The 13,692-nt window shown below is 53.9% G+C and overlaps 1 protein-coding gene across 1 annotated transcript; it reads right to left on the minus strand.

The window, feature by feature from the left end:
• Nucleotides 1-175: 175 nt before the first annotated feature.
• CLIP3 (CAP-Gly domain containing linker protein 3) lies at nt 176-12,757 on the minus strand. The gene is made up of 14 exons (XM_082606258.1): nt 12,278-12,757; nt 11,738-11,961; nt 8,590-8,729; nt 8,411-8,504; nt 8,063-8,224; nt 7,615-7,733; nt 6,870-7,106; nt 4,233-4,368; nt 3,953-4,081; nt 3,168-3,311; nt 2,977-3,100; nt 2,705-2,769; nt 2,252-2,324; nt 176-1,703 (listed from the first exon to the last, which is right to left on the minus strand). Exons 2-14 carry the CDS (start codon nt 11,901-11,903, stop codon nt 1,649-1,651), a joined length of 1,644 nt encoding a protein of 547 aa, XP_082462384.1. The 5' UTR covers nt 11,904-11,961; nt 12,278-12,757; the 3' UTR covers nt 176-1,648.
• Between the last annotated feature and the right edge of the window lie 935 nt (nt 12,758-13,692).

Below are 13,692 nucleotides of genomic sequence, written 5' to 3' on the forward strand. Positions count from 1 at the left end.
CGGAGAGCCCAGAAAGGAGGGGCCGCCGTGGCGGCCACAGGAAAGACGCGATGGTTGGAAGGACTCCCCGCAGCTTAGGCCATCCTATATAAAGCCGCAGGGATGCGAGATTGCTGTACCCAGCAAGGGTGCAGAGGCAGGGCCGTAACTCCCTAAACACCGACCGACACAGAGAGCCGTAGAAACGTCTTTATTGAAGGGGGTAGGGGTCATGCTGAGTTTGGGGACATGCAGTGAAGGGGCAGTCGTGAGCTGTCCTTGGTTTTCAGGGCCCCAGGTCTGCCCTGGACCCCTGGGCTTTCAGGGTCTCCATCGGGCTGTTAGTCTGGCCAGGGTGCTCTGAGGCCCTTCAGGGCCAGTAACTTAGATTTGGTGTTTTGGACCTGTGACCAGAATGTAGGTTGAAATGGGGACTCCAGGATTTGGGATCCCCTCAAGGCCTTGATGCCCCTCATGTATGAGATGGAGGCTTGAGGATTTGGGGTTCCCTTGGGGCTGGGGCTCTTGGAATTTGGGTGTCTTGAGATCCATGGACTCAGGGCATTGAAGTCCTCTGGTTTCCAGGGATGAGAATTCCTGTTTGGGGTTTCTGGTGCCTAAGAATAGGGCTTGAGGTGCCCTGGGGGCCCAGGATGCATATCTCCTCCATCCCAGGCACGATTGAGGTTTCCTGGGGGCTTGGGATTGGATTTTTTAAATTTGGGATTCCCTGGGGATTTGGGGATTCCATGATTTGGGGACCCTGGGAGTTCGGGCTTTGGGGTCTCCTAGGGGCTCTAGGACTTGGGGGCACAGGGGAGATTAGGACGTACTCTGGGGTTTGGGATCCTCAGAGTCCCAGAATGGGACCTCCAAATTTTGGGGTCCCCCCAAAGGGGGAAATAATTACTTTAAAAATAGAGAATTTTCTGGGAGCCTGGCCAGCACAGGTGCTGTGGGCCGCATGGGGTGGGCTTCGTACAAGGCACTGGGGGTTTCTTGAGGGCGCAGAGGATAGGAAGACTTGGGGGTCCTGTAATTAGCACTTCCAGTACTGTTTTGGTATCTGTAAGTTGGAGGTGACAGTGGGCTGGTTAATGTGGGTCTCTTCTTGAGGGGTAAGAGCAGGGGGGTTCGTTAATGGAGGGAGTCTCTGATTGCAGTGTAGGGGGTTTGGGGTGACCACGGGGGTCACAACATCTTGAGGGGACTGATATTAAATGTGGGTTTGTTACTCTTGCTCTGGAGGTGTTTCTCTCAAGGGGACTTGATGGTGGAGGTGGGGGGGGGTCTTTGTTAACAGGGAAGGGCTCTGATCCAGTGACTAGTGACTCAGGAATGTTCTGCTGTGGAGCATTATGTAGAGAAAGTCACCGTCATTTGAGGTGATGTGGAAATCTGTTATTGGGCGGGTCTCCTCTGAGGGGTTGGGACTAGCCTGAAGGTACTACACTTAGGGAATCTCTTTCTGGGTAACATAGGGTCTGTATTTGGGGGGTTATCATGAGGGAATCTGTTAATAATGGGGCCTCAGTGATCGAGGGCTGGCTAATGGGGGTCTCTATTCTGGATGTGTTACTGGGAATCTCTATCTCAGGGTGACTCGGGGGCTCCTTGTGTCAGGAGATGCTAGAGGAGGCTCTGTGTCTCTCTCAGATGTCCAGAGCCTCTAAGACTGCATCTCCGCCCTCAGCATCCAGGGAAACCAGCAACAGAAGAGCAACCTGGGGAAGAGAACTGTGTCACACGCTGGCGCAGGATGCGGGAGCATCTGGATCCATCACCGCCCAGCTCTTCCCCAAGTGTCTGGGATTTGGCCTTTCTGGATTCTGCCTCTGTCTCTCCAGCTGTGCCCTCTCAGGCTCCTGTGGAGCAGGTGTTCTGCCTCTTTTACCTGCCCCTTAAAAGTTGAAGTCACCAGGGATTTCCCTGGCGGTCCAGTGGTTAAGACTCCATGCTCACAACACAGGGGGCCCAGGTTCGATCCCTGGTCAGGGAACTAGATCCCGCATGCTGCAGTGAAGATCCCATATGCCACAGCTAAGACCTGGCGCAGCCAAATAAATATATATATAAAAGTTGAAGTCACCAGAATTCACTATGGGGCCTCAATCCCTAAAGACTGCTTCTGGGTAAGCTAACTAGTCATATGTTTTCCTAACCTCTATTTCCAGCCCCAACCCAGAACTCCAGACTCCCTGTGTCCAATGGCCTGGTGGATGCCTCTCCCTGAATATCCCACAGGAGAGGGGGGCCAAGGGTTGCTACGTACCTGGAGATGGAGTTCTCTGATGCGATGTCCTTTGGGGTCCGGACTGTCGTGAAGGTGCGTTTGGGCTGCGTCACTGAAGGGAAGGGCAAGGTCTCAGGTGAGGGGATGAGAGACCCACCTCTGTCCTCAGTATCTACCCAGACTCTTTTTCATTAATATTTATCCACGTCTCCAATATCCTACATTCCCAATAGCCATCTAGATGTCTTGTCAATAATATTCCCTGTGTCCTCCAAGATCTACCCGTGTCCCCGGTGCCTGCTCAGAGCCTTGTCGTTAACATCCCCATCCCTATAGCGCCCATCCTTTTTGGGATCCTGTCTCATCATTTTCCTGGACCCTGTGTCCCCAATTAAATACCGGAGATTCTGTCACCAGCATATACCTGAGGACCCAAGACCTTTCCTCCTATCCCCAAATCCACACTCCTCCCACAGCCAGCCCCCAACTCACTTGTCACTTGATGTACTTTTTTGGCTCCAGCATTATCCCCAGGGTGGTCAGTGGATCCACCAATCCTGGGGAGACACGAGGAGTGGGAGGAGTCAGAGCCACAAGAGGCCAGGGTCTGACCAGGAGCGGAGCCCCGGGGGGCCTACGACGAAAGATCTAGGGTGTGGGGGTGGATATCCACACTGTCCTCCTGGTCCAAGAGGAGAAGACATCCAAGCGGGGGATCAGGATTCTGGGTGGTGCCCCGAGTTGTGACCAGAGTTTGGGCTCACCTCTGAATTCGAGATGCTGGTGCAAAGACTCCATGCCGTGGGGGGCAGGTGAAGTACCGGACACCGAAGACAGAGCCATCATGCTTGCCGGTGGGCTGGTCTAGCTCTATGCCGTACCAGTAACCTGCAACAGGAGAGTGTCAGGATGCCTCAAGGCCCTGCCTGCCCCCAGCCCAGATAGCTATCCTCACCTGGGGCAAAGTCTGTCTTCCCATAGAAACGCACGACCCCTTGCTTCTGGCCTGCGACGAGGACTTGGTCTCCAACCTCAGCCTTGGCTCCTTCACGCTGCTGCAGGCTGCCCAGAGACGGGGATGATGGGGGCTTCTTCTTACCTGGCGGGAAGGGGACAAGGGGTGAGGGTGAGGCCTCCAGATGCCAGCCCTGAGGGCCCCGTGTCACCCAGAAAGCCACAAGGTAGAAACTGTCCTGGCTCAAACGAGACGAGCCTTCCTCTGAAATGGGGCTGGGGGTGGGCTTGAAAGGAAACAATCCCAGCTGCCAGAGAACTGGGGGTGGGGGCTTTGGGCCTGAGGGACAACTAAGTCAAGAACCTAGAGAACCTCAAAACCCTTTCTCAAAGTTGAGGATATTTGAGCCAAGGGAAAAACTGAGTCTCAGAAGTCAGAAACCCAGAAACTGTCCTTTTAAAATGAAGGGGGGAGTTAGGTCTGAGGATAAATCAAGTCACTAAAGCCAGGAACCCCATAGATTCTTCCCTAAAACTGGGAGAAAACCTTTGGGTCTAAGGGGAAACTAAGTCATAAGGGGCAGGGAACACACAGGTCCTTGCAAGAACTGGGTGGGACCAGTACTGAGTCAAAGGAGGTAAACTGAGGCACAAAAGTCAGGAACTCAGATGTCATCCTCTAAAATGGGAGTTTGAGCCTGAGGAGAAACTGAGTCACAGAAGCTGAGCTACCCACAGAATATCCTCAAGAATGGCTCTCGTCACTCCTAGGGCTCCCCCTCTGACCTTTGTGTTCCCTGCGGCCTTTGCCTGTGACACGGGAGAAGTCCATCCGGGGAGTCCGAGGTGTGGAGGTGACAGATGAGGGAGGTGCGTCCACTGCCTTGGAGATCTTGGACACAGAGGCAAACAGACCTGGGGGGACAGAGCCTGGGCTGGGAGCTGTCCAAGCCTCTGCCCTCTGACCCACCCCCGCCCATCACCTCCCAACCCCAGCACTCAGCAGCAGCAGCAGCAGTACTGAGTGGACCCCACCACCATCCTCCTGGGCCCCAGCGGGACTGACCCTGCTTGGGGGGGCAGATGAAGTACCGGACACCCCCAACGCTGCCATCATTCTTGCCCTCAGGCTCATCCAGTTCCACGCCCACCCACTGGCCGCTGGCAAACTCCGTGGTCCCGCAGAACCGCAGCGTGCCCGTCTGAGGAAAGAAGGGAGGATATGGCTTGGGTGCACCTTGAGAGGCCATGATAAGATCACCGGAACACAGGCAGCATGGTGGGATGGATGAGGGAGCCCCAGGCTTAAATCTCAGCTTGGACATCACCATTCACTGGTTGTATAACTTTACTGTGGCTCAATGTCCTCATCTGCAAAATGGGAAGAGAAATCTCACCCACCTTACAGGATTGTTGCAGAGCTGCGCTGTCCGATGCAGTAAACAGCCACTGGCCACATAGGACAATTTAAATTAACTAAAATTAAATTAAAATATCATTTCTCCAAACACAATAGCCACATTTCAAGTGCTTAATAGCCACATGTGGCTAATGGCTACTTCACTGGACTACACAGAGACAGAACATTTCCAATCTAACAAAAAGGTCTATTGGACATGAATGCTATAGACATAAAAGCCCTCAGAACAGGGCCTGGTGCTGAGTAAGGGATCAGTAAGTGATGACTATTATTATCCTGTAACTTTGGTAAAGGGACCTCACGGGGCCTTAGTTTCATTTGGAAAATGAGGATAACCATCCACCTCAGAGGCTGGTTATCTGGTGGAAACATTTTTAATATATGTGAAGTTGCTTAGCTGCAGTGAGTGTGGTTATTATCATTTGTGTGAGGCTTCTTCACTACTCTAAGCCTCAGTTCCTTATCTATAAAATGGGCTAAATAATAGTGCCTACTTTGGAGAGTTGGTGTGGGGATCAGAACAGTGCCTGGCACACAAAGAGCCAAGCCCTATTCTAAAGGCTTTACACATTTTAACTAATTTAAACCTCGAAAATAATCTAAAAAGAGAGTGGATATATGTATATACATAACTGATTCACTTTGCTGTACAGAAACTAACACAACATTGTAAATCAACTATATGCCAATAAAAATTAATTAAAAAAATAAATAAAATAAACCTCAAACAACCCCCCTCAAGTGGGTACTATCAGCTCCATTTTACAGATGAAGAAACTGATGCCCAGAGTGAAATCACTGGCCCCACAGCTGGTAAGTGGCAAAGCTGAGATTCGCCTGAGCAAATCCCTGAGCCAGAGTTCATAACCACTGTGTTATGCTGCTTCTCTACAGGCAGAGATTGTTATTCCATGTCTTCAGATAAAGAGTTTCACCTCTTGGGCTTCTTACAGTCTTCTATATTGTAAAATGGAGAGAATCAACCCATCCTGCTTTCAAAATTGTCACACTGATTAGATTAAATCATGTACAGAAACTTTCCAGATGGGGCTGATGCATGCAAAACTCTTGATTACGAAACAAAATGTGACTTTTATGGCTTCTCACTGTACAAAGAAACAAAATTCAAATTCACTCCAGTGGCCTGCAGGTCTGGTGAGATCCAGACCCTGCTAATGTCTCCACTTCACCCTCCCTAGATAACTCCCCTCCAGTCACACTACCCCCTCCCCTCCTCTGGGACTTTTTACCTGCGGTCTCCTCTATCTCCATATTTTTGCAAGGTGAGCTCCTTCCCATCTCAGCTCAGATATCACCTCCTCAGAGAAGCCTTCTCAGAAGAGCTTAGCTAAAACCAACTTGGCCCTCAGCCAGGGCCAATTTATTAAATCCAAGCATTTAATGGTTTTCAAAGCCTTTGTTACTACTGGAAATTATCTTAACTATGGGTATACTTTATTGACTGTCTCTTCCTCAATAGAAATGGAGTTCTAGGGCCTCCCTGGTGGCGCAGTGGTTGAGAGTCCGCCTGCCGATGCAGGGGATACGGGTTCGTGCCCCGGTCTGGGAGGATCCCATATGCCGCGGAGCGGCTGGGCCCGTGAGCCATGGCCGCTGGGCCTGCGCGTCCGGAGCCTGTGCTCCGCAACGGGGGAGGCCACAACAGTGAGAGGCCCGCATACCGCAAAAAAAAAAAAAAGAAATGGAGTTCTATGAGAGCAGGGCTGGGGCTAACACAGGCCTTTATCCTCAAGGACAGGCTGGGTCCAGCATGGAGCCTGAGGGACACCAGGTAAATGAATCAAACTCGGAATGCTTGGATAGATGAAGATCTCTCTGTCCTCTGGGACTTTGTACCTGCTCCCCCTCCCTAAGGCCCCCTTCTCCCTTTCTTCTCTTGGCTCACTCCTCAGCATCTTCAAGTGATCAAAGTATTGACCACTCTGGGAACACAAGTGGCCCCTGGATGGGAACCACAAGGCCCAGGGGGACCCAAATGGGGCAGAGTTGCGCTGGTCACTCTGCATGTGTTTCCTCGTGAGCCATGACGGCTCTGGGCTGTCACTGTCAGGAGATGGATCTGTCTTCCCCCTTGGACTGAGAGCTCAGCTTGGGTGGGGCACAAAGGAGGCACTCACAGAACAACTGTTAGACAAAATGAATACTGTGTGCATGACTGGGAGGGTGGGCAGGCAAAGGGGAGAGTCTGCACTCTGCCCAAAGACCCAGCTCTGAGGGATGAGGGCTGAGTCCTGCCCTCCCTTCCCTGCTCCAGTCCCTGACCTTCTGGCCATCCAGTAGCACGCGGTCTCCCAGGCGCAGGCCCAGTGCGCTGAGCATGAGATTGCCTGGGACATTGTCATAGTTGGGTAGCGTGACCTTGGGGAGTGTGCAGGAGAGCGGCACAGCCTCCTCCAGTAGCGTCCGCAGCTCCTTGGCCACGAGCGCCGCCTCTGCCTTGTCCAGGGACATGTCCATGGGGTCTGGGACCACCTCCGCTGGCACCTGTCCCTTTCGGTTCTGGGGGCCAACAGGAAGAGAGGGAGCAAAGACTCAGCGGCATAGGCTGCACTCCCACTGAGCCCATGCCCCCAGAGACCCCGGGTCGAGGTGAGGCAGAGGTGGGAGTAGGTCATACCCTGGGCCAACCTGGAAATAGGAAGGGGTGGGGCATTAAGGTACAGCCCACGGTCCCCAGGGAAGTCCACCCCTGAGACCTCAGGCTGGGGATGTCAAGTATGGAGCCAATAGGGAATGAAGGTCCCACTTCAGTGCTGTAGGTCATGCCCTCAGGGCCAAGACCCCAAGCCCGGAATGGGGCCATGTGAAGGACAAACACTGAAAATGGGCTCCTGTGGTACCGGGTTAAGGGTCCAACTGGGCCAATGGGGAATGAGAGCTTCAAGAAACTCAAGAGGTCCTGCCCCTCCCCCTCCCCTGCTCCCATCCTCTGCAGAGGCCTGCTGGCCAGAAAGCAGTTGGGGAGGAGGGAGAAGGAAGGTAACAGGACTGGGCAGGGTGGCAGTACCCGAAGTGCCGGGTTGGCGCCGTGTTCCAGCAAACATTTGGCCGCGCCCAGGCACAGGTTGGAGGCAGCGATGTGCAGGGCTGAGCCATGGTTGAAGTCACTGCACGTGGAGTTCACCACTGGAGAGTGGGTGAGAGGAGGGTTCCGGGTGAGCGCCCTCAGCACCCCAGCCCCCCCACTGCCTTCCAGCCTCCGAAGTCCGAGCCCCGCCCCTCCTCGGCCACACCCCTCCCAACCAGCTCCCGCCAGGCCCTGACGTTTTGGACCCCTGAACTCCTCCTCCCGCACCTCCCGCCTCCCACCCTGGCCTCCCATGCCAGGCCCCATCAGTCGCCTTCCCCGCCTTCTCACTCGTCTCCTCTCCCCACACCTGGGTGCCCTCCTTCTGCTTCCAGCCCTCCTTCCTCGCCTAGGTCCTGCCCCTCCCAGCCCGGCCCCTTCTCCTCACCGCGGGGCCGTGCACCCTTCAGTAGCACGCGCACGAGATCCGGCACGTCAAAATAGGCCGCGTAGTGAAGCGCGTTCATGTTGGTCCAGCGGCTGCGCAGGGTCACGTCTGCGCCCAGTGCCAGCAGCTGCTGCGAGAGGCGTACAGCCGCCGCGGGGTCCCCTGCGCGACAGCCCAGGTCAGCTTGGGTTCCCTCCTCCAGAGTGTGGGCCCAGGGCATGGGGAAGACCCAGGGCTTCAGGGACTGCACTTTGGGATCTTAGGCTGTGGGTCCAGGATGGAGGCCTGAGGGCCGGGGTTCTGAGAGTGTTGGGCGTGGCAGTTAGGTTTGGGGGTTTGGACCCTCACCGACTCCGTGGGCCCCCGCCTTGCACGCATAATGGAGCAGTGTCATGTCGGTCAGCCCATCACGATCATTCACATGGCAGCCTCGACGCAGAATCTGGGAGTACCAGGGGACCAGGGAGGGTTACCCAAACACGTGAGGAACCCCTTCCTCTCCTCCCTCGCTTCCCCAGCGCTCTCACCTCATTGCCAATGACATCAATCTTGTGCTGGACTTGGGGCACCCACTGGCGCACAATGGCGAACAGCTCAGGGATGGTGGTCTGCGGGTCAAACAGAATCTCCTGGCAGGCAGGGTCGTTGGGGTCGAAGAAGGTGAAGGCTGGGGTGGTGAGAGGTCCAAGATCACCCCAGGCAAACTGTGGACTGACCCCCCCCCCCACTTCCATCCTAAGGCAGAGGAGCTCTAGACCTTTAAAACCTTCTAATACAGAGTCTCAAACTGGTGGCACATGGGCCACAGGCATTTTCTGTGTGGCCAGCGTGAGGTTTCAAAATCAGGTCTCACATAAAAATGTGGATGCCTGGTGTGTCTTGAAAAATTGGAAGATCCTATAGCAGCAAACTCCACCCCATGAAACAAGAGTGTGGTAAGGAGTCTGCATGCCCAAGGGGGCTGCTACTGCTCTAGCACATGTTGCCGTCAGGGCATGGTTTAGCCAAATCTCCAGGGTAAAGAAAATTAAAGAGCCAGAAGTCACGGTTTTGAAGAAAAATCTCCCCAAATTTCAATTACTGTGCGGGCCACATAAAATGGATCCATGGGCAGGATCCAACCTGTGGCCAGCCAGGGGGTGCCCAGAGGAACTTCCATTTCCTCCCTTTAGAGTGTTGCCCTGTAGTAACATCAGCACCCAGCACAGGGCTGGCACAAGGCAGGAGCCCAGTGCATGCTGAATGGATGAGCAAATGAATGACCAGATGACACAGAGCCCAGGGACGTACTGCATAGAAGGTGTCTCCCGGAAGCAGCTTGTGGGCTCTTCTTAAAACCCCAGTCACGGCACAGCTCTCCTTGGCTAAGCCTGCCCTGGCTCTCATCACATACAGAGTACAGACCCAAATCCTCACCCTGGCCCACAGGCCCTGCACAAACTGGCCTCATCTGTTCTCTGCCCTCTCCCCCTCACTCGTTCCCCTCCAGCCACACTGACCTCCTCCTGTCCTTCCAACTCGCCAGGCCAATTCCTCTCTCAGGGCTTTGTGCTTGCTGTTTTTCTTGCCTGGGTCCATCTCCCCTGAGATCTTCCTAAGGCTTCAGAGAGGCCTCCCCAGACCACCCTGGCTGAAACAGCACCTCTGCCCTTCTTTATCTCTTGCCCTTTTTCATTTCTTTAAAAATATCACTACTTAGGGACTTCCCTGGTGGTCCAGCGGTTAAGACACTGTGCTTCCTATTCAGGGGGCCCGGGTTCGATCCCTGGTCAGGGAACTAAGATCCCCATAGGCCACACGGCGCAGCCAAAAGAAAAAAAAGAAGAAAAAAATCACTACTTAACATTACTTGTTCACTCCTTCCTCCCTCCCTCTTTTCCTCTCTTCCTCTTCTTCCTCATTCTCTTCCTTTCTTGCTTGTCCCCCTCACTAGGACGTTTCCAGGCTGCCTTGTTCACTCCCTTATCCATGCAGGAGGTGCCCTGTCAGTCTAGCTGAATTAATGTACAAATTTAATAAATACACGAGTTCCTCTTGGAGTCCACCTTAGCCCTCTCTCTGTCCTAGACTACATTTTCAGATTCCTTCACATTCTGTGACCAAACCCTCCTTGTTCTACAGGCAGGAATCCTGGGGACGGGGGGCAGATACCCTAGACTCTTTGACTTCCCAGCAGGCCACAGGTCCCAGCCACATCCAGCCACATTTCCAGTGGAGATTTTCCAGTTTCCCAGGGTGGATACCCGGCCCTAGACACCCAGATAACGTTCTTATTTTTCTATCAGACTGAGGGCAACTTATGGCCTCTCTGACCCACCTCTAGTGGGTGACATGTCCACAGATGCCATCCCTCCTACCCTATCCTGATGAAGCCTACTCTCTGAACTTGGAACCTCATTTCCAAACTTACGGCTGCTGGGGATTCCCAGCCAACATCTTTTAAAAGCCTCCTCCTATATCTAATTCTGGCTGAGCTCCACCCTCTCTACCCAGTAGCCAGAGGGAGCTTTTAAAAATATCAATCAGACCTGCCCCCTCGCAAACTGCTCTCCCCTGCCATCACACTTAGAATATATCCAAAGTTCTCACAGTAGCCTTTAAGGCCCTTCCAGATCTAGCCATTGCCAACCTCTCATCTCAGCTCTGATCACTCCCTAACAGCAACACCGGGATTTTCCTTCTGCTCCAAGCTCAGTCCTGCCTCAGGGTTTTTGCACTTGCTGCTTACAGCCTGGAACACTCTTTCTCCAGCTCTCCTATGGCTGATTCCTCCTCATGCTCTGGGTCTCAGCCTAAATGCCACCTCGTCAGAAAGACCCACCCTGACCACTCTGGCTCAAGGTGCTGCCCCCTAGCCATTCTCTATTATATCTCCATCTTTTATTTCTTTCATGGCATCCACTCCAATCTGAACTTATCCGATTTATGTACCTGTTACTTGCTTAGTCTTGCCTTCTCTCCTGAGAGCAGGGATCATGCCTGGATTGCTCACCATTAAATCTCCATCTCCTAGCACAAGGCTTGTCACAGAGTAGTAGTGATGGATAAACAGTGCTTGGTGAATGAGTAGACACTTTCCTCTTCTCCAAGAGGCCACCCTCTCAGCTCCACATCTTCCTACCTCAGAGCCTTTACTCCTGCGGTTACCTTGCCTGAGACCCCCTTCCCCTGATCTTTTCCCTTGTTAACCCTCAATTCATCCTCGGGTCTCCCTCAAATGTTCCTTCCTCAGGGAAAGCATATCTTAAAAAGCTCTTGCAGAATTCGGTTCTTAGCAAACACAATTCTCATCATGTCTTGTAATTATGTACTTATATTTTTATACTTATTTATGGGGTTGTCATTGAGGCCTGCGAGTTCTCTTAGGCAAAGACTAGATCTTGCTCCATGCTGTGCCCCCAGTTCCTAGGTCCATAGCAGGCTTTCCAAAAATGCTTGTTTAATGACTAAATGACTGAATGTGTCATGAATCAAATATTATGATTATCCCAATTCCATTCTCCAAAATGGGTGAATGAATTAATGAAGGGGGGTGGAAATCCAAGGGCCACGACTCCTCCAGAACACCTTCAAATCCTCCAGAATCCTCCCACCATCTCCACCAGCAGAGTTCAGCCAAACCTCCCTGGCCATCCAAGGCTCCAGGCCATATTGCAGAGTGGGGAGGGTGGTTACCGTAGTCCTTGGGGAGGGGGGCAGGTGCCGAGGGGTGCACAACAGGCTTCTGCCGGCGCTCCTGGGTGGGGCTGGGGGGCTCTGGGACAGGCTCATCCTCCTCCTCCTCCTCTTCTCCCTCCGCCCTGAGCGGCGGGGCCATCGGGGCGGGATCTGTCTTAGTCATGGTCCTTGGTGGCCCTCAGTGGGCAGGTGCAGAGTCGGGGGTGGCCTTCAGGCAAATCCTGGGGGCAGAGGTCAGCTAGAGAGGGTGCCCCACAGTCTCCGGAATCTCAGCCCCCCAGACGCTCCCCGGGCTCCGGGTGGCTCCCACGCCCCCAGCTCTGGATTCTGGGCAATCATAGGGACGCCAGTCACCCATCAGAGGACGCTGGTTTGTGGGCCCAACGCCTACCACTTCCCCCAGGCCAGTCCCCCATTCTTCTCCTCCCGCGTCAGGGCCCTCAGTCTAGGCCGCCCCCTCCCCCGGTTTGTTTATCTCGGGATGCAGGATGCTTTGCCCCTCCCCTTCTCCGCGGGCCTCCCCTCTACCCATCTTACCTCGGGTGTCTAGGGCTGGAGACCAAAGCTGAAACCGGGGAAACTGGAGTAATGGGGTGCCAGTGGCTGGGGAAGTGATGGGGGAGAAGAAGACAGAGAGAAGGGGACGAGGCCCGGACGCCGACGGGGGATGGGGGTGGAGAGGGAGGGGCGCTGATGGCGCATGCGCTGTCACCCCCAACCAGGCGCGGGGGCGGAGACACTGCGAGGCTGCTTGCATTGATGAAAAGGCTGGAGGCAGCGGTGGGAAGGGTATAGACACCGAGGACGGGGAGTAGAAGAAATGGCCACGAAGAAGGATGTGAGGCATGGAGACAGAAGGAGAGAGACGAAGCAGGGACAAGGGCAAAAAGAGAGGGATGGGAAAACGGGCACAGCTCTTATTGTCCATCCCGCTGTGATAGCGCCTTTGCGAAGGCCTGCAAACCAGACCAGTTTGGGCAGGGGTCTCGATGTGTGGTAGTGGTAGGTGTTTTCTCTCTCTGACATATCAGACCTGACCTCTACTCCATGTCCACCCTAGACAAGGGATCTCTCAGAGGGATGATTTTGTGGAGACTCCTATAATCAGTCACTGTCATTATCACATAGCGCTCACACAGCACTTACCCAGAGAAGTTAAGCCATTTACCCAAGGGCATACAGCAAATAGGTAATGGAGCTAAGACTTGAATCCCAGTGGCCTGGCTACAGAGCCTGGGCTTTTAATCACTGTGCTACATGGCTTTGGCAGTGTCTAGGGGATAGATCTGCCAATGGACTCCTCCCCCCAGAAAGGCCTCCAGGAGCCAGCCCAGGGATGAGGCCTTCCTGGCCCCATCATCCTGGCTGGGCTGTCACACCTGACTGGCTGTGGCCTGCACTGTCCACAATCATCCCAGCCTGAAAAGGGCTGGCTGACTTTGCTTTCCACCTCTCATCCTTCTAATGTGCAGGCCCAGTAGCTCCATTCAAGATATTTCCAGAATTTCATCCCTCACCCCAGTCCCAGGCCCTAATCCTGGTCCATCCTTCATCCTCTCCCACCTGGACTATGGCAGCTCCCCCCAACACCCCAATATGCAGCCAGAGGGACCTATTAACACCTATCACATCAGGACCTTCCTAAAGGCATCTGCTTGCTGCACCTCACCGCAGGTAACAGCCAATGTCTCAACCACAACCCACAAGTCCCTGGGTGAACATCCCTGTCATCTCTCCAGTCTCACCTCCTCTCACTCTCCCCCTCAGTCACTCCACTCTAACCACCCTGGCCTCCTTGTTCCTCCTCACCCCAGGGCCTCTGCACTGGCTTTCCTTCTGCCTGGAATGCTCTCTCCCCAGATACCTGGTTCCCTTACTCCTCTCTTTTAGGCTTTCGCTTATTGGTACCTTTCCAATGAGGCCTTTTCTGCTCTATCTAACATTGCATCCCA

The sequence above is a fragment of the Mesoplodon mirus genome (assembly GCF_964341445.2).
Source record: "Mesoplodon mirus genome assembly, chromosome: 19".
Taxonomy (NCBI): Eukaryota; Metazoa; Chordata; class Mammalia; order Artiodactyla; family Ziphiidae; genus Mesoplodon; species Mesoplodon mirus.

Coding starts and splice junctions, on each gene's coding strand:
- CLIP3 (XM_082606258.1), bottom strand. CDS start 11,903: ATGACTAAGACAGATCCCGCCCCGATGGCCCCGCCGCTCAGGGCGGAG. Junction 3,312..3,952: donor AGGCCGCAGGGAACACAAAG/GTCAGAGGGGGA, acceptor CCTTCCCGCCAG/GTAAGAAGAAGCCCCCATCA. Junction 1,704..2,251: donor TCAGAGAACTCCATCTCCAG/GTACGTAGCAAC, acceptor TCTCTTCCCCAG/GTTGCTCTTCTGTTGCTGGT.